At 43.7% G+C, this 17,640-nt stretch overlaps 2 protein-coding genes across 3 annotated transcripts; both read right to left on the bottom strand.

Moving 5' to 3' along the window:
* Positions 1-30: 30 nt before the first annotated feature.
* LOC122565788 (non-structural maintenance of chromosomes element 3 homolog) lies at positions 31-1,483 on the bottom strand. Its single transcript, XM_043722133.1, has 6 exons — positions 1,319-1,483; positions 927-1,252; positions 695-863; positions 522-616; positions 298-429; positions 31-224 (listed from the first exon to the last, which is right to left on the bottom strand). Exons 1-6 carry the CDS (start codon positions 1,320-1,322, stop codon positions 147-149), a joined length of 804 nt encoding a protein of 267 aa, XP_043578068.1. The 5' UTR covers positions 1,323-1,483; the 3' UTR covers positions 31-146.
* A 2,990-nt stretch (positions 1,484-4,473) lies between these two features.
* On the bottom strand, positions 4,474-14,019 carry LOC122565777 (suppressor protein SRP40). Of its 2 annotated transcripts, none has more exons than XM_043722106.1 (2): positions 12,898-14,019; positions 4,474-6,629 (listed from the first exon to the last, which is right to left on the bottom strand). In XM_043722106.1, exons 1-2 carry the CDS (start codon positions 12,947-12,949, stop codon positions 5,071-5,073), a joined length of 1,611 nt encoding a protein of 536 aa, XP_043578041.1. In that variant the 5' UTR covers positions 12,950-14,019; the 3' UTR covers positions 4,474-5,070. The 2 variants fall into 2 exon arrangements, with proteins under 2 accessions (XP_043578041.1, XP_043578042.1); XM_043722107.1 differs by lacking the exon at positions 12,898-14,019 and adding an exon at positions 12,346-12,830.
* Positions 14,020-17,640: the final 3,621 nt, after the last annotated feature.

Below are 17,640 nucleotides of genomic sequence, written 5' to 3'. Positions count from 1 at the left end.
GCTATGAAAAATCTTTTGTTACAAACAAAATTCATTTGTAGGTAATCTCTATATTTGAAAAAAAGCACATTTTATAAATAGATTATTGTTTAAAATATGGCAATCTGTTCCTCTTTATCACATTTGCAATGATACGTCCGTGAAATTTATCTATCTAATTTTTCTTGAGCAGTTAAAGCTTGAAATTGCAATTGCCAGCTTTTTATTGGACGTCCATTGTATACCTGTTATAGACACATAACTTTTATCATTGAAAAGACTATGTATGTTTAAATTGAATTGAAAACATGTTCTCACCTCAGACATGAATTCTAAAGCAGCACGTCGAGAAAATTCATGCTCTGCACGAGGACCCCATTTAAACTCTATCTTAGTTGAATTTATTGTTTCCATAGTTATTTTGTCAAGGTATTTTTGAGCAACAAAAACCTGTCAGCAAATTAATTTTACCTCAATACCTGTTTCACACTAGATTTGTAATTTTTGTAACTTGTCTCTATTTTTCAGACTGTATATTTTACCTCGTTTATCAAGTACTTGACATTACCAAAGTAAACATGTTGATTGTTATCTGCATAAGGAATATCTAAATTTGCAAGAAAATTCGACAAAGACCCTGAAATAATTTGAAGAACATAAATAGAAATTAGGATCATTCTCAAACAACATTATATATTTCACATGGCATTACTACCTTCGTTACAGGAGTTTTGAAGCATGAAGATGTGAGTAAGCACTATGAATAACAATACTTGTTGGCTACCTTCGGTTCCAAGAGGACAAATATGTGGTAATTCATTCTTTATTTTATTTACTAGCATATATTTGTTACCTTCGAGCTCTACCAGTTCATAACCAAACACCTATAAACACATGGATATATTTAAAACTTTGATTACAACAGGAAGTCATAATTTTACTTGTACCTTCGATAACAGACTTTTTGCTTTGTTCATTACTGGAAGAAAACGTCTTCCTCGATTTCCAAAAACATTTTTTATTATACGAGCTTTATTGACAATTTGTTTTCCTCCATCCAATATAAGAAGATATTGTATTACGCTATTAACAAGTTGATCGTCATCTTCGGAAATCACGCGACTAGGAGAGGTATTTGATAGAGGTATGTTTGCACTTGTACTTGCAGCAGGCTGAGAGAGGAAAATACTAGTAGTATCGCCCGTACGTTGTTTTTTGAGGATCGGTTGCGATAAAATCTGTTGTGACCTAGCCCTCCTGCTATTTTGTGAACCTAACAGATCATGTTATCATTTGAACGTGTATACAATCGCTAACAATAATAATGTGTATCGCTTACTCATTTTATAGAATACGATGGATAAAATATCTCATAGAGGTATTCTGTCGTAGAGAAAATTTGCAATATTTCTTGACACAGTTCGCTTCGGCATTTGAGTGATGCACTTGAAAGATGTATCACAGATACGTAGTAATATCAACATCGTTTACAATTTACAATGCCAATCGTTGACACGAAGACGTTGAAGAGGGAGCTAGTTTCGACTCATTTCATATAATCGACATACGTATATCGATAAACCAGTCGCAGTTTTCTTCCGTCACCACCAGATATCGCTAGTATATAATTTAAAATTGTATTTTGGGAAAATATAGCGTCGTTTCCGCGCACTCAATGTTGTGCGTTACGTTCGTGTACGGATGCACACTTTACATCATTAATTGTATATTACAACATAGTAGCGGTACTTTCTATTCTGAATTTAAAAAATTCGCTCGATCGTTCGTTTGCACTTGTTTGATAAACATTGTGTTGGTTGAAGAACACACGTGACTCGATCGATTGAATCGTTTGATCTTCGATCGAATATGAATGAACAGCTTCGCTGAAGAATAACGATATCGATAACGATTATGTGAATCGATGTTTATGATGATTTGGTAAGTAAATGTATAGATGGAAAGCATGGAAGCATCGATGGGAATAAAAGATATGCCGTCGTGTGTCAAGTGGTGTTCGTGTGGGAAAAAGAGTGTTCGGTGGCTGTGTTCATCATGTTTTTGCCGAAGACGCGAAACAACTGGTTGACTGGTCGCGTCTTAAACACTCTGCATAGTCGCATCGTCTGCGCACAGATCAGAGCGAGAGTGGTATGTATGTACTTATGTATGTGTATGCGTATATAGTAGAAACTGGCTTGGCTGCGAGAGCTTGGCGCCACATTGTCGCATCCTATATACAAAATCACTCTCGCACCGACTATACGAGAAGCATATACATATACATATACGTGAACAGACACGCATGCACTGGATGCTCGCGGCCAATAGACAGAGCCAGATAGCAAACAAGTTGTGACCCGCTCTCGCTTCTAATCGGTTCTAACTTCTAACCTGTTTCTGTAATTGATTATTACTTTTCGATCGACAATTTGAACTTTACACTTGTCTTTTTCGTCTATGGTTTTTCCTACCCTACCCGTTTGATTTTTTGCCTGTTCCTTCTGTTACACGATTTTTCCGAGTAATACATTCGGGGTACTAGTTTAGTAAAGGAGAATGTGGGAGGAACGAGATTAGATGATTGCCACCGATTGGAAGGTTTAAATACGTAACACGACGATATATCGTCAAGCGGAAAGACGAATTACTTGGAATCGTGAAGAACATTCGCATCTAACGGGGTGGTAGTCATACATTTTAGCGATCTCGTGCAATTTCTGGGACTGCTGACGTAGTTGATGTTGCGTTAATTAAACAGAGCAGATATCGATATCCTGTCACGCGCTATTTACGCCATTTGTTTGTTGCGCGTTTATGCTTACGTTCGTTCCAATGTATGCGTGTATATACAAACGTAGCTGTAGCGATGGCCGCTGAATTCGCAAACACGTTAGTAAATACAGGTAATTTCTATGAACGCAGAAACTTGGACAAGATTACGAAGAGTTCTGTCGCGATGTTGCGAATTGTAAAACTAGTAATATATGTGTGTGTGTGTATGTATAGCTGGAACAGATGTTTCGGATAATACTCGACGATTGAAGCTATCAGAATTCTCATCGACAATCATCTTAAGAGAAAATCTGGGAACGTAATTAAGAAACGCTAAGAAAAATAGGAAGTAAGAATAAGGTGATTAGCGAATACGCGCGCGCGTGCGCGCGTCATCTCCGAAGAAGTCGGCTGAGTCGTTGAGAGAAGCGGAACGGTGGTTCGTGGTAGTAGTGTACATGCGTACACATTCGCGTAGGTCGTCCGACGACGCGACGGTGGTCAGCTGGCGCCAACGCTCTGGCAACCTCCCACCAGACAGTGTTTCGCCTCGTTAATCTTGCTTTACGTATATGCTCGCCGCTCTCTTTCTTCCCTTTTCTTCCTCTTTCTCTACCTAAATTCCGCGACTCCTTTCGTTTTTCGATCTTATGCCCATGAGCTATGACGTGTCTCGCTACCACGATTGACCGGACCATTCACGGATTCATGATTCATGATTCACGACTAACAACTAAATACGTGTTTACACCGCAATTATTCAGATCGAGATATTAAACGAATCGGTAAAATCGACGTTTTCATATCAACGTATGACTCGCCGTTATTCGACAGGAAAGATAGATAATAGGAATATAGGAGCAATAGAAAGAAGCAATTCTGTCCTGTCACCGATTTCATCGTTCGCGTATTTGTTTTTTTTTTTTTTTCTTTACACATCGCACGTGTAAGAAGAACAGCGCGAGTGATTATTATTCGCCTCGTGTAACCTTCAAAAATTAAGCGAAACTCGTGAAATGATAAAATGCAGCTGCCTCTGTTTCTTAGCAGGTGCGCGTGTACGATTCCTTCGTGTATCGGAAGTATATGTTGCATACACGATGAACGATGTCGGACGTTGGCACAGCGTGCATGTACTTACATCATGGTCCGTTTTTTTAGCCTTGGACTTATAAACGCGCGCGATAAGTGCTAACGTTTCTCGCGTTTCGTTTGGGTTTTCGCTTCGGTATCCAATATCGAATCGTCGTCCGTCGATTAGACTGCAGCTACGCGCGGGATTCCGTGATCTATACGCGTGCACTTTTGTCAATGCGTGGCATCGATAACGTTCGCGATTTCTTAGAAGCAGACATTACGATCGATCGATGGATATGTTTGCGGAAACGCGTATCATTCAAAGAAAATCACAGTAGACCAAATCACGACACGTTTTTACCGCAATATCTAAACTGTGGATTTCTATATAACATTTTCTATGGAAAATTTGGAGATGTAAAACTGTGCATAATATGCAAAAATATATGAAATATTCAAAGCGTAGTGCCTTTATAATGTTTTATAGACAAAACAGTTTTTTATCCGAATTCTGGTTCCTTAATTATATTCGCAAAAATATGAATTTGCATTAATACATACAGTATAGCCATCTCCCACCATTAGGGATACGAAGGATGAGGAGTGTCTGTCTTTTTTTATCAATAAATTGGCAAAAATTTGTTTACGTTTGTTTCTCGTTTTATTTATTCGAATCTCGATAGAAGTAAATACGAACGTGTGCACAGGCTCGCGGTAGTCTTACAACGTAAAATTGTACGATTTCACGCGCTCGATCGAAACGCACACGCATTGTTCCCATCGTAAATGCGCGTTTTGTCGAAATAACGTGAAATGCTATTTTTATGCTGTGCAACGTTTTATTATACGCCTCGCTTCGATGTTTCACGCCCGACTCTCGACTCCGGATCGCGTATTCTTGCTTTCCGCAATCGGTTCTACTATACATATTATTCACTACTTATCCGTTACTACCATCGTTGTCATCGTTTATCGGCTAACCATCGATGATTCACGACTCGAACGAACAAACGAAAAATCTTGCATCCGAAATCAAAACGGTTTTATCGAATCGCCGATTCGATGGACGAGAAAGGAATTTCTTCGCCGAAGGGTATTTAGTCATCTACTATCGTCATTTGAGTTTTTAACGATCGGTGGGTTCGCTGATGGTCATCGTTCGTTATACGTATACATATACGATAATATACATACATATTGTCTTGCGTATGTTTTCGAATTTCAAAGCGTACGTGGAGCTCAGTCTTCTTTTCTCTTTCTAAGCTTGCCCTCTGTCTGAATAGTTTTAGATACAAGATCCACGCAAGCTCCCAACGAGGCGCCGTTGGTCGTCTCGCCTTCCGCAGTATCGACGATTTTCCCCAGCGTCATGATGTAACTACACGCGATCCTTAACACGGATAGCTTCGACAGCTTTTGATTGTGGGAATACGCGGGAATAGCACGCCTAAGCGTATCGAATGCAGCGCTTATAGTATGCACCCTTGTCCGTTCTCTGGCGTTTGCTTCTATTCTCCTTTCGCGTGTCATGTTTTTATAGTTTCTCTGTTGTCCCGTTGTTGCATGTTGCCTCGTCTGACTACTCTGCACGTTCGTCATCGTAGTCGTCGGTGTGCTTACCACCGCTGTTATCATTGCGGCCGTTGTCCCTGTCGTCGAGCAAGAATTACCGTTGCTCGAGCAGGATCGATGAATTTGTTGATGGTGAGACGACTGAGATGAAGACGACGAAGCCGACGACGACGACGAGGACGATGCCGATGATAACGACGAAGACGAGGAGGTAGAGGACGAAGACGACGTTGAGGACAACGACGAAGACGATGACGACGACGACGACGACGACGATAACAGAGACGAAGACAATGGCGAGGCAGTCAAAACGTTCGTACGTTCTACGGGATACGAGCAGGTTTTCTCGTAGTTACCGTTTACCGCTGGATGCGAGGGTACTCTGGCGGTTACATCGCCTCTCAGCACGAGTGACAGAGGTTCCTCTTGCAGTCTCGGATGCGCGATCGGAGACAGTGTCATAGACGATGATGCTATGGCTGTATCGGACGTAGAAATCGCACACGAGGTGGTAGCGTTGTCAAATTTTTGACGAGATAGTTCTCGCTTTTCAGCTCGAGGTGTACGCGTTTGCGTCGGCTGTCGTACTCCGCTGGGTGAACTGTCCCGACTCTGCGACTCTTTGGTGTCTTCGCACGTATCACCGTCGTCGGAATCGTGGCTACGATCCGAATTACCTTGTCGAACGTTGTCGTTACCGTTGCCGCGATCACGGTCGTTGGTTTGACAATAACGTTGGTAGTGTCGGTGACGATGATGATGGTGATGGTGATGATGATGATGATGATGGTTGTTGATTCGATTTGAAACGTGAATCGTTGGCGATGGCACGTTCGTTAGCAAGGAAAAAACACAGGTTGTTGGTTGGTTAGCCGTAGATCTCTCTGCGGTTGTAATCGGTAAAGAAAGTTTCGCATCGATGCTCTTGCTGCTGGTATAGCTCCATGGTCGAAACGGGCTTGGTGATCGAAGCGTTCTGGTCGACTCCTCGTCCGGTACAATCTCTTCCTCGATCCGTTGGAACCTTCGTTTTTTCAACGGGGCTGGGTTTGGTTCGTGAATTTTCCGTGGTTCCGCCAACTTTCTTTTATTTTTCAACGATATCGGCGTTACTTGCACTTCTAAGCTATCTTCCGAGGCGCTTGGCGAGCGTAGGTCGGATATATCGTCCTCGTCTCCGCCGCTACAGAAGCCGGCATCCCTGTCGGAGCTGGACATCACACCGACTGAAATGAAAAACAGATAACAACATTTTGTAAGAGTTACACAAGAGTTCGCGGTTGAATTACACCGACCGACTACGCCTTCTAATTTTCCATCTTAAACTGCTTGGAAGGGAAAATGACAAAAACGCGTGAATAAATATTCTTTGACCTCCATCTTTTCCTGCCAATCGATCTAAACGACGATTCGGAGTACGAACATTGTTGATTTTCCTATTTAGCGATATCTCGTGCAAGTGACATTTTGTTCCTTCTCGTCCTGTTTCTCGCCTAGTCTAGTTTTGTCAATCTCTGAAATGAGACGATTGCACGCATTTCAAAGTTCGGTATATCATTCAGTTTCGTATGTACAAGTCGGTATACGTTGGCGGCTCTGTTAACGCTATACGTAGTACGCGCAAGCTCTTTTTCTCTTTGTTTCGTTTCGTTTCGTTCTCTGTCTCCGCTTCATGCGCATTTACTTAAGTATTAGGTTGTCCGAAAAGTTTCTTTCGCTTTATAAGCAAATGATAGATGCGCGATATTTTTTGTTTCATATTATTTTATCGAATAACATACGATCCATTTTGTAGTAATAGAACAGAACGAATTTTGTAGTAATAATGTTTATTTATTATTTTCTTATAAAACGAAAGAAACTTTTTGGACAACCTATTTGCATGATATATTTCACCTGTTCGATAAAATACCGTTTACTCGTCGACCTATGTATCGATAGCTACGTTGTATGTTATACCAGTCGCGTTACGTCGCGTTGCTCTTCTGATTTGGCATTGTTTTCGTTAATTTACGCATCGTAAGAATAAAATGACGCGGAAGAGAAAATGCTACGAAAGATTGCCTCCGTTCACCGGATATTCGTGGTTTCCTATTCGCGCACGATTTTCCACTTTCCATTGATATATGTTCACATCGTGTCTTAATAGCTAAATAATACTTCACCACCAAGATATAACAAAAGATAGAATGGTAAAACGATTGGGTCCAACTTTCGAAACGCTTCGGAATAGCATAAATTATCGCGCGTGAACGTATCACCAAATTACCGAATATTTTAACGAGCGTTGGAAATACGAATGATTATCCTGGATGATTCCATCAAGGATAACACTCTGCGTGTTGGATGATAACAGCTTGCGCACACCTGGTGGCGGTTCGACCGTGTCTTTAAAGGACTTATCGTTACGATAAGATTACCGCTCTCTCTCTCTCTCTCTCGCTCTTTCTGTCGTTCACATCAAGCATCTGTCTGGTTTCAATGAACCAACGCTACATAGTCGTAGGGAGTTCGTGTCGCGATTTTTCATCTCTCCATTGGTTCTGCATGCTCTATGCCGACGATTTTCAACCAAATGTGCCGTAAGAACTTTTAAAACACGCGATACCTATTATTTTGTCAGCTGTGCTCATATCCTTTCCCGTCGATTGTCAAATAAAAACGACAATAGCCGCGCGAATGTCCTTTCTTAAACCAAAACTATGTGATACATATTCTGGTGTGTCGCATATTTAGTAATTAGCTTATTCGTGCCACGAAAATGGTTCAGAATCGCTGCTCACCGCGTGTCAATGTCGTATGAAACGGTTGATACGAAAAACCAGGACCCATGCTCTTCTATAGGAATCGAATACCTCAGAAAACAATTAAATTTCTCATAATTTCGTTAAAATCAGGTAGCATGGATAAATGCGATAGGAAAGTAGCATAGGGTCGACGTCGTACAGACTTTGCTTCTAGGAGCGAAACGTCGAAAACATGAGAGGAAAAATGAAAAGTTACTGGCAAAACTTGGGACGATGCGTTCGATGGGAAGAGGTGTTCGACGCACGACATACGATTGCCCCTAAATTACGTTCGCGAATATCGCCTACTACGCCATGCATCTTTGTCGTCTTGTTCGGCAATTGTTCAAACAGACCGAAATAACATCTGGACATCTGTGTAAACTCGCGCGAAGGCGTACGGTTAACCGCAGACTGGATATCTCCGATCATATTTTCGTCAGGGACGTACGAACGGATAGCCAAGTGATGGCGTGATACTTTCGCGGTTTCTTCCCTCTACCGACACTCCCTTGCCAGACGCTCTTTTTCTCTTTTTCGCGTATTCGCGCGTCCTTCGATCCTCCTTCGCCTTTTCTCTTTCTTCTCCTTTTATAAGGTTCGCGCATCTTCGCTTTGCATTCTCCATCTGAATTTCGCCGGCCGATTCGTACGAAAATCAATATGCGTCGGCGAACATCGACGACAAGTAAGAAACGATCGAGTCTGGACGACGCGCCGTTATAAACATGTAAAACGCGTGTAATCCTAATGGGAAATCGAAGTTAGGATTAAAGGTAGAAATCGGGTTGAGAACGCGACGATGATTCTAAATTTCATTGCGTCGTTGTTCGAAATTTATGGTTGAACGTAAGTAAGTAGTACGTAGAGCTCTGTCGTTTCATCTCGTGGATGCGGTGGTCGTTTTCTTTCTTCGCGATGCGACCCAACGTCCTAGAAATAGTGAAGCGTAACGTTCGTGGACGCGGCTCTTTGGAAATAAGGCGGAGAAGAAACCGTCGCCAACTTTTGCAAGGATTATAAATAAGCGTCGTGGTCGCATCGAGAGAAGAAGCGCTAACGAACATTCAAACGCGTATCAGCCACGTGTATATCTAGAGTGTCAATTATTTTGACGACGAGTAATTTGAAATGCAAATCAAATCCGAAGATACAAGATACTCCGACAATAAATGTTACGCTAAATGACTCGCACAATATATATACCTAATAGACCGTAAATATGTGTATGCGTTTGTAGAAAATTTGAAATTACAGAAATTCGCGAATTGCACATAATGTGAAAAAATATAGAAAATATGCGAAGCGTAACAACAGTTGCTATGATACTCGGAGGCTGGAGTAAACATCTACTTAGATTCAATTTGTTTAAATAGGTTTATAGAAGTATGAATTTGCATAAAAATCTGCACACTACTTAAATGGGATATTGTTCGTAAGAAGATGCTGCTTCTGACACATGCACACAGAGAGAGAGAGAGAGAGAGAGAGAGAGAGAGGAGGGAGAAGGAGAGAAAGAGGCGAAGACTGCGGTCGCCAGATGGTTTTGCGAGAGCAACGTTTAAATCGATTGCGTTGGCGCCGCGTCAACGTTGCGACTTGACTTCACCACTTTTCTTCCACGGCTCCTCCTCCTCCTCCTCATTTCTTCTTTCAGTCGATCGTTTGATTCAGTTCCGTCCTCAATAGGGTTCGCACTTTACTTGCATCGTGTTTTTGCAAAATAAGCATGAGATTACCTTCTAGCTGCATTATCCAAATGTTTACTTCACACCCAGTTTCTATCCTCGAAGGTAATCGTGACAACAAACATTCCAAGGTATCGATAGTACATTTGCGATATCAAATAGTCGTCCGAATCTCTATCGGGGGAATATATTGTACCTACAGGGACCGGAAAAAGTATTCACGCGTATGCTAACTTTCCAACGAAGCGTTATTCCTACCGGATTTCACGTTTCATCTTCATACTATCAAATTCGTATAGTTTCGTGGAAACGCTACCGATTGATATAAAAATTAATATACAAACGTCAATATACAAAGTAAACACAATGGTGTGCAAATACTTTTTCCAGCCACTGTATGTATGCGCACTGCCATACTTTGGTCGCCGAACACTTGCTCTTATCTTGAGCAAAATGATAGGTAGAACGTAGACGCGACTTTTCTGATCAATTTCATTATTTACCCGTAAGCTACTCCGTCGAATTAAAATGTAACGGCACACGAGCTAGAGGACAATTTCAATCATGTTGTTGGTTTGCCTCGGAGTATCAAAATCATTAGGATATACATAATGTAATAATAAACTGCAGGGAAAACAATGTCGCTGCTACGTGCGTCAAACAAAGGCGAATTTAAATTTTCTGGTACTCACCCGACCAGTATAAATAAAAAAACGCGATCGTAAGAGGACCAGTTTTCAGTCTCAGTCTCGAGCGATTTTATTAGCGATCAATACACAGTCTTTAGCGAATCAGTTAGTACGAACATTCTTTTAACGACCAGTATCGAGCAATCTACGGTTGTGACTCTGTATTTATAATTACTTTAAATATATTTGACGGCTCAGAATCGAGTAATCTCGTCATTTGAACCACCATACGATCGACCATCCTGCACAAAAATATGCACGATCCTATGCCATGAAGTAACTTCCATGTATCTAGCGTTTGCGTCAAATGACGAGATTATATAATGTCAAAAATATTTACATTCTAAATTCCACTGATCGTTTTGCCTAAAATAAACGAGTGTTCGATAACTTATAGACAGCAACGTACACGACGATACGATCGACGACAAACGACATCCTTCGAAGTCGTGATGCGTTATCGAGCTCCGAGAAGCATCCTGTGCTATCGAGCCTCTGATTCTTTTTTTCTCTAAGAGGTAGCCTGTAAACTACTATCGTCGTCGATCAGAATCCTTTTGCACCCTGACGTTTCGTAATGTTTTTCGACCGCGCGAGTTTCTATATACATCCGATATCCCGAGGATCGGGAAGAAAGATTAAATGGAAGAAAAGTGGGAGAAACGGAACGGAGAGAGACTTTTCAGAGAATTGGTAGTGGCAAATAGTAAGCGGTAAGCAACAAGGTGGCTGGAAAGATCGGTGGTCGCGGGAACGAGGGTAGAGTAAGCGGGGAACGGGTCCGAGGACGGAAGAGGTCCGGTTCAGGTAGCAGGTGCGACTTTGCGCACAGGTGGGTGGAAAGTTAGACGTTTACCGTAGCATTGGTTCTCTTCTTTTCTACTTGTGCGTACCTGTAACCACGGACAATAGGATATCGATTACACTCGACAATTTACGACCGTGGAGTTTCGTTTAACCCGGTAATCGCATTCTTCGGACGGTCCTAATTCAAGAAATCCTGTCGTTGACCGATCTTCTACGATATTGAAGGGACCAACTTTTTTTTTTACGAGAGAAACAACGAACGACAGTTTACAAAGACATATCTATAAAAGATCTTCGTTTCGGTTGCTAACTTCGTAAACGTGTCTAAATGCGAGCTACTTCGTTTCGATTTAGGCTCGATAGAACGTTCGTTCGCGCCACCGTTCGTTAAGTCGAGTGGAGACGATCTCCCCGAGAACCGATCGCTCGGTTATTCTTTTCTTTTTCTTTTGTTTCTTTCCTTTTCCCGTATGGTCGGTGTTAGCCCGGGGCAAACGTTACTCGATCGGTTATAAAACACCTTCTTTTGTGTTACTGAGTGAGCGCCCATTATGGTCACGCATATAGGCGGCAATATTCACCACGAGTAATTATTGTTCGTTAACCTGAGCGGAGGAAAGACTTTTTAAAGGGCAAAACGTTAATGAACGCTTCGGCGACGATACGAGAGAATGAGAAATGAAAGAGGAAGAAAAAGGAGTAGAATGGAAAATAGAGAGGGAAGGAGGATGAAAGAAGTAAATAAAAAAAAGTACAGGGGGAAGAAGTAAAGTTCGGAGAAGCGTGGAACAGAAGTGTACAGGGAGATTAGACGGTAAGAAGTTTCAAGTTTGGTCAAGAGGTCGTTTGTTTCGTGCAAGTCGATTCGCCTGCTAGTCGTGTGAGCCAACCCACGCTGGCGCCGCCGCGCCCTATCTCTCTTTCGCATTCTCCTTTTCTATCGACTGTCACTTCTCCCTTCCGCTGTCTTACCGTTTTCCACGGATCGTGTTCTATCTCAGCTCCCCTTGTAGCGAGGCTATACCATCTTTCTTCTCCGCGAAGTCGGTTTCACAGCCGCATGACTCGGTGCTGCTGGTGCTCAGGCACTCGATCTCTCGCTCGGAGACGACTGGCGCCGTTCATAATGATAATTATCGTTCTTTGCGACTCCCACCACGGACAGACTATCAATCGACCGAACGACGACCACCACAATAACAACGACATTTGTATTGCGTTAACGTTTACGATCCTCCTCGTGCTAAGTATCCGGAACGATATGATAAATATCGGAGCGTCGACGAAAACCAAGTTGGAGGAGTTTAAATATTCGCATCGATATTTCTACGTGATCGTGGACGATCGTAAACGAAATTGAAATTAGTCGATTTAAAAAATCGTGAGATTGATCGAGAGATCGTGATCGCGCGAATAAAACCGAGTGTTAACCCGCAACGGGTTAAAGGGACCGTGTCGACGATCGGCGTTAATCAGCGGGAATGCTGCATCGGGATGAAATTGTATTTTGAAAAAGATAGTCACCTTTCATCAAAGCCGACAATTCGGAGGCTGATTCCACAACGTGATTGGTCATTTTGGTGGGTAATTGGAGACACGAAGGCGCGTTAGAGCGCGCGTTGAGCACCGTCTTTTCTTTGTTCTTGATCACCACACGCGCATTACTTCACCCGTTCATGCACTACTTTTTTTTTTTGTAGTGGATCCTACGAGCACGTGCCGCGAATAGGTACACGGGTTACCGCGTAATCGCGTTGCACGTTTCGCGTCTTTCTTCCCTCGCCTTGTTGCTTCAACAACTTCTTCTCTCTTCCTTCCTAAGTTTTCCCGCTATCGCTTTCGCTTTCTTTCTCTTCTTTCAACACTTTCTACGAGTCTGTGCGCTCAAATTTCGTCGCGTTCTTACGAACAACCATCGAAATATATCGAAATCACGGAGGAAAAAAGAAAATCACGATCACGATTTTATTCGCGTACGTTGGTACGAAGTTGGTTCGAGTCCAAAAACCGAAAAAGACAACTGCTATAGCAGAACGCGTCCTTACTCGAGCGCGGTCGACGACGTACTAACTCTCCTCGTGCGTTCGAGCCTCTTTCATCTCACGCGCGTACGATGGAGTCCCAACTGGTCTGCCTGCAGTGACTTTGCTGCCTCTAACGTTACCACCACTACCACTACCACCACTACCACTACTACTACTACTACTACTACTACTACTACTACATTACTACTACTACTACCACTACCATTTCCATTGCACACCACCACTGGTATCGATACCATCGATTCTACGGATACCATCACCACTACCAACGCACCGGACGTTGTTCCTTTTTCAGCCTCCGCACCACTTTGCTCCGTCCGAGAATGTATCGCGTGTATCGACTTTAGCACCAATACTGGCGCGCGGAGGCGCCCGAAAGTCGAGTAAGCATCGTCTCGCCGCGCTTGGAAACTCGATCGGATCACACGACACGGATGAGTTTCGAGCACGGTATTCAGTTTGCGATTCAACGGGGTCAAGCATCTCGCTATAAGGAGTATCCCACACTAGTAGCGTTATCGTCGACGATGATGAGCGATGGTGGTAGTAGGAATAGCGATGTCACGGTGCTGATGTCGGTACTACAGGTACTGGTGTTGGCGCTGACGTTGGTGACGATGGCAGGCGAAACAAACGGGGAAGAGGTGTACGGCGCGCATTGTTGGCGGCAAGAGGCAGCGGGGGCCGACAGAACGGCGCCAGCCGGCCGAGAGTTTGACTCGGTTTCTCCGTGCGTCGTGTCGCGCCATGCCGCGCCGTCCATCTTTCTTCCCGGCCTCTCCTCTCCTCTCCTCTCCTCTCCTTTCTGCCCCATGCCTCACCTCATCACACCGGTCTCGCTCTTTCTTCCCTTCTCGTGGCCGTCTCGTGCCTTTCCTTTTGCGCTCCTTCGATTCCTTCCTCCTCTCTCGCACTCGATCTTTCGTTGCCGCGCAAATGTTTCAAACATCGTCGACTCGATTTCGAGTCAACCACCCGCGGCGGATCGTAATGCCGCGCCGGTGTCGCGGTGCTACGCATGCGAAAGAAACGCGAGTCTACGAGACTCCGGTTTGTCGGCCACCGTTTACGACCGAGAATCTCTCTTCAGTGTTTAGCGGAAACCTACGTACCTACGTACTTACCTACCTACCTACCTACCTACCTACCTACCTACCTACCTACCTACCTACCTACCTATCTACCTACCTACCTACCTACCTACCTACCTACCTACCTACCTACCTACCTATCTACCTACCTATCTATCTATTTCTGCCTACCAATCTACCAACCTACCTATCCACCCACCCACCTACCTACCTATCTATCATTCTTACAGTCTTTCAAACGTATTACCTTTCCTTCTTCGTTTCCTATCTTTGCTCCATTTTTGAAATCTGTCTGATAGAGCCTAACCGTGGTTACATGGTCACAAGAGACGGTTTAACCACGAATCGTGAATCTTCGGCGCGGCGAAACGATTCTCTCGGCTGCTCTTTTCAGATCGTTTTGGCGTATCTTTGTTTTCCAACTTCTTCTTAGTACCAGTTGCCGTCTTGTTATTTCTGTTCGAACAAATGGTTTTTACGAGGGCAATCGGCAAAAATGACAGAAGGTCGTCTCGGGTTTCTACCGTTGTTCGGACATTTACGACTCGAAAAATCCCAGTACCTCCTCGGTATGACCGGGATGTGTCATACGGGCGTATGTTCGCCATCTGTTTGAACCTCGAGGTCTTAATCCCTGTTTCGGCTCGACACGGGTGGTATTCGTCGACGCGGTGATCGGACGATTGTGTCGCACGTGCGTTCTAATCCAACCGTACGTGTATACGTATACGTAGGTACCACAGCTAATCGCAACTTTTGGTCGGGTTCTTCGCTGTTCGACGACGTTGTAACGAAACGCGTGAAATCGAATCGATCGTTGCGCGATCGATACTCGTGATAACGCGTACCAATCGAGAGATACCGTAGCCGCTATCACGCGTTGCAACTGTTCTCGAACGGATCTGAGTAAACCAGTAATCGCATTCTATCGCGAATCGCTCGTTACTCCATGATACCGTTTTCACGACGAGGGACGAGCGATCGTCGATCGTGCGGCAACTTCCGCCGCTTTCGAGATTTGGTACCCCGCGCAGATGATCCTTGATCCCGCTGCGATCCTCCAATTTTTATGCTTCGAATTTTCATTTCACGCGAACGAAAAGAGTCATAATATTCTAAAGAAACGTTTAACGCGAGATCGAGGAAAAATATCATGCACACCGATAAGAGGCACTTCTAACGTTAGAAAAATGCAATTACGTCAAAATTGTTCGGAACAGTGCGCTGGCGTGAAAATCCAAAGTGCGAGTCATCTTTGATTACGGTTGCATCGTTATAAAATTGGCCGTTCGATCCAACGATCGCTTCTTACATAAATTCGGATTCGGCACATTTGTAAGCACGTGTTGGCATACAAGTTTCGAAGGTTTTCAGGTATATAGGATTTCATGAAAAGGTTGAGTCTTAAGAAAAAGGACCGAGGGAACCCCTGGTGCGAACGTGTTCGTATGGTATCTGCGAAACATATGCGCAGATAGGGGTGCCTTAAGGGTATTAAAGAGAGAGAGGACGACGAAACTGGCGGACCATCCGATTTGTCGGGATACGTGTGTCTACCAGATGTGACGAAAAAGGCCAAGGAAATTCCCAAGGGCACCGACCGCAGTCCTCGCGAGACGAGCGTATTCGACCGAGTTCTATCGTTCGATCTGCCCTACCGAACCTGTCAGGAACCATCGGCAACGACGTTTCATCCTTTCTCTCTTTCCCTTATTTTCCTACCGTTGGAATTCGTCTTCTCCTCCTGTTTCTACTCTTCCTGCTGTCCCTGTCGTCCGACGTATTCGCCGGAAGAATGCGATCGCGAGATGTGCGAATCGGAACGAGGGTATATCGCTCGAAAGAATTGGAAGACGAACACCGTGGAGCTGACGCGGTCCTTAGAAGCGATCGACGGTGGCGTTCCGCGCGTGTATGCGGTAGTAACCTGTCGGGCAAGTTTGGCAACGGTCTTCTCTTTTCCGAGGGCGAGTTGCGATTTGTCAGTATCCCCACTGTCGTAAGTAGCGGCGCATGCACCTGCCGTTGCTCTTGCTTCTCGGCTATCAGTCGCACGCTAATACATAGTAATAATAACAATACTAATTTATTCGATTTTGTTCTCGCGGCCGAGGAATACGACTTGGTTGCAATTTTTCCAACCGCACGCTTCCACGTCCGATCTTCTCACTTATCCTTCTTACGCTTTATTCGTGCGCTATCATTAACCCAGTTACTATACTGCGCACTAAGAGTCTACGCTAGAAGTTCTTTTCTAAAACTATCATTTCCGTCAGCCATCCCTCTAATCGCATCTTCCAATCTTCGTTATTTCTTCCACAACTTGTTCCGTTATCTTTTTCTTTGCTTATTCTTTCCATCTTAACCGCTGACACACGATATAAATCTTACTTCTTAATCGTTGCGATGAAGCAACGATCGCAAATCGAAAGTCCGTATTTTAATAGCTTTACCGGCTTATGTACTCGTTTGAACGACTTTCGCGATTATTCGTTTCGCGATATACGTACGCGGACACGCGTTTACGAGGAAACATGTAAACGACGTCATAGTAGCATGTGTGGCGCTTATGTGTGTGTACGTGTGTGCGTACTTTATAATCTCTAAATATTTGATGGGCGGACCGTGCGGCTGCGTTCCCATCTGCGCCAGTGTCAGCTTCAATTATTAAAGCTTTGCCATATGTCCTTGCTCTTCCCTACCCCTTGCTCATCCCTCTTTCTCTCTTTCTCTTATCCCCCCTCCGTCTATTCGTGGCTGTATGTATGCGCGTGTTCGCGAAGCATGCGCTCGCAGTCCTGTTTCGTTTTGTCTTCCTCCTCCCTTGATTCCCTCAGTCGATAGTCACGTTTTACGCCTGTTGCGAATCCGTATCGTTGACTCGAATCACAAAAGCGCGTAATTGCGCGAACGACCAACGCATATGGATTTCCACATACGTATATACATACGTACTTTTATGTATATGTATATGATACGTCTTTCGTCCCTGGATCGGTATACGTTCTTGAAAATCCAATTCAAACTTAGCCAGACAACAACGATAGAAAATAGGTAAAAATCGTACTAATGGGCAATATCGAACGCTTCTTGTTCTATGATCAGTCGAACGGTTAATTTCCTACAGAACT

Source organism: Bombus pyrosoma, linkage group LG3 (genome assembly GCF_014825855.1).
Source record: "Bombus pyrosoma isolate SC7728 linkage group LG3, ASM1482585v1, whole genome shotgun sequence".
In the NCBI taxonomy this organism is placed as follows: domain Eukaryota; kingdom Metazoa; phylum Arthropoda; class Insecta; order Hymenoptera; family Apidae; genus Bombus; species Bombus pyrosoma.
This window is presented reverse-complemented; position numbering and strand designations above follow the sequence as displayed.

Coding starts and splice junctions, on each gene's coding strand:
- LOC122565788 (XM_043722133.1), bottom strand. Junction 864..926: donor CAAAAAGTCTGTTATCGAAG/GTACAAGTAAAA, acceptor ATGTGTTTATAG/GTGTTTGGTTATGAACTGGT. Junction 430..521: donor TCAAGTACTTGATAAACGAG/GTAAAATATACA, acceptor ATTTGCTGACAG/GTTTTTGTTGCTCAAAAATA.
- LOC122565777 (XM_043722106.1), bottom strand. CDS start 12,949: ATGACCAATCACGTTGTGGAATCAGCCTCCGAATTGTCGGCTTTGATG. Junction 6,630..12,897: donor ATTGTCGGCTTTGATGAAAG/GTGACTATCTTT, acceptor TTTTCATTTCAG/TCGGTGTGATGTCCAGCTCC.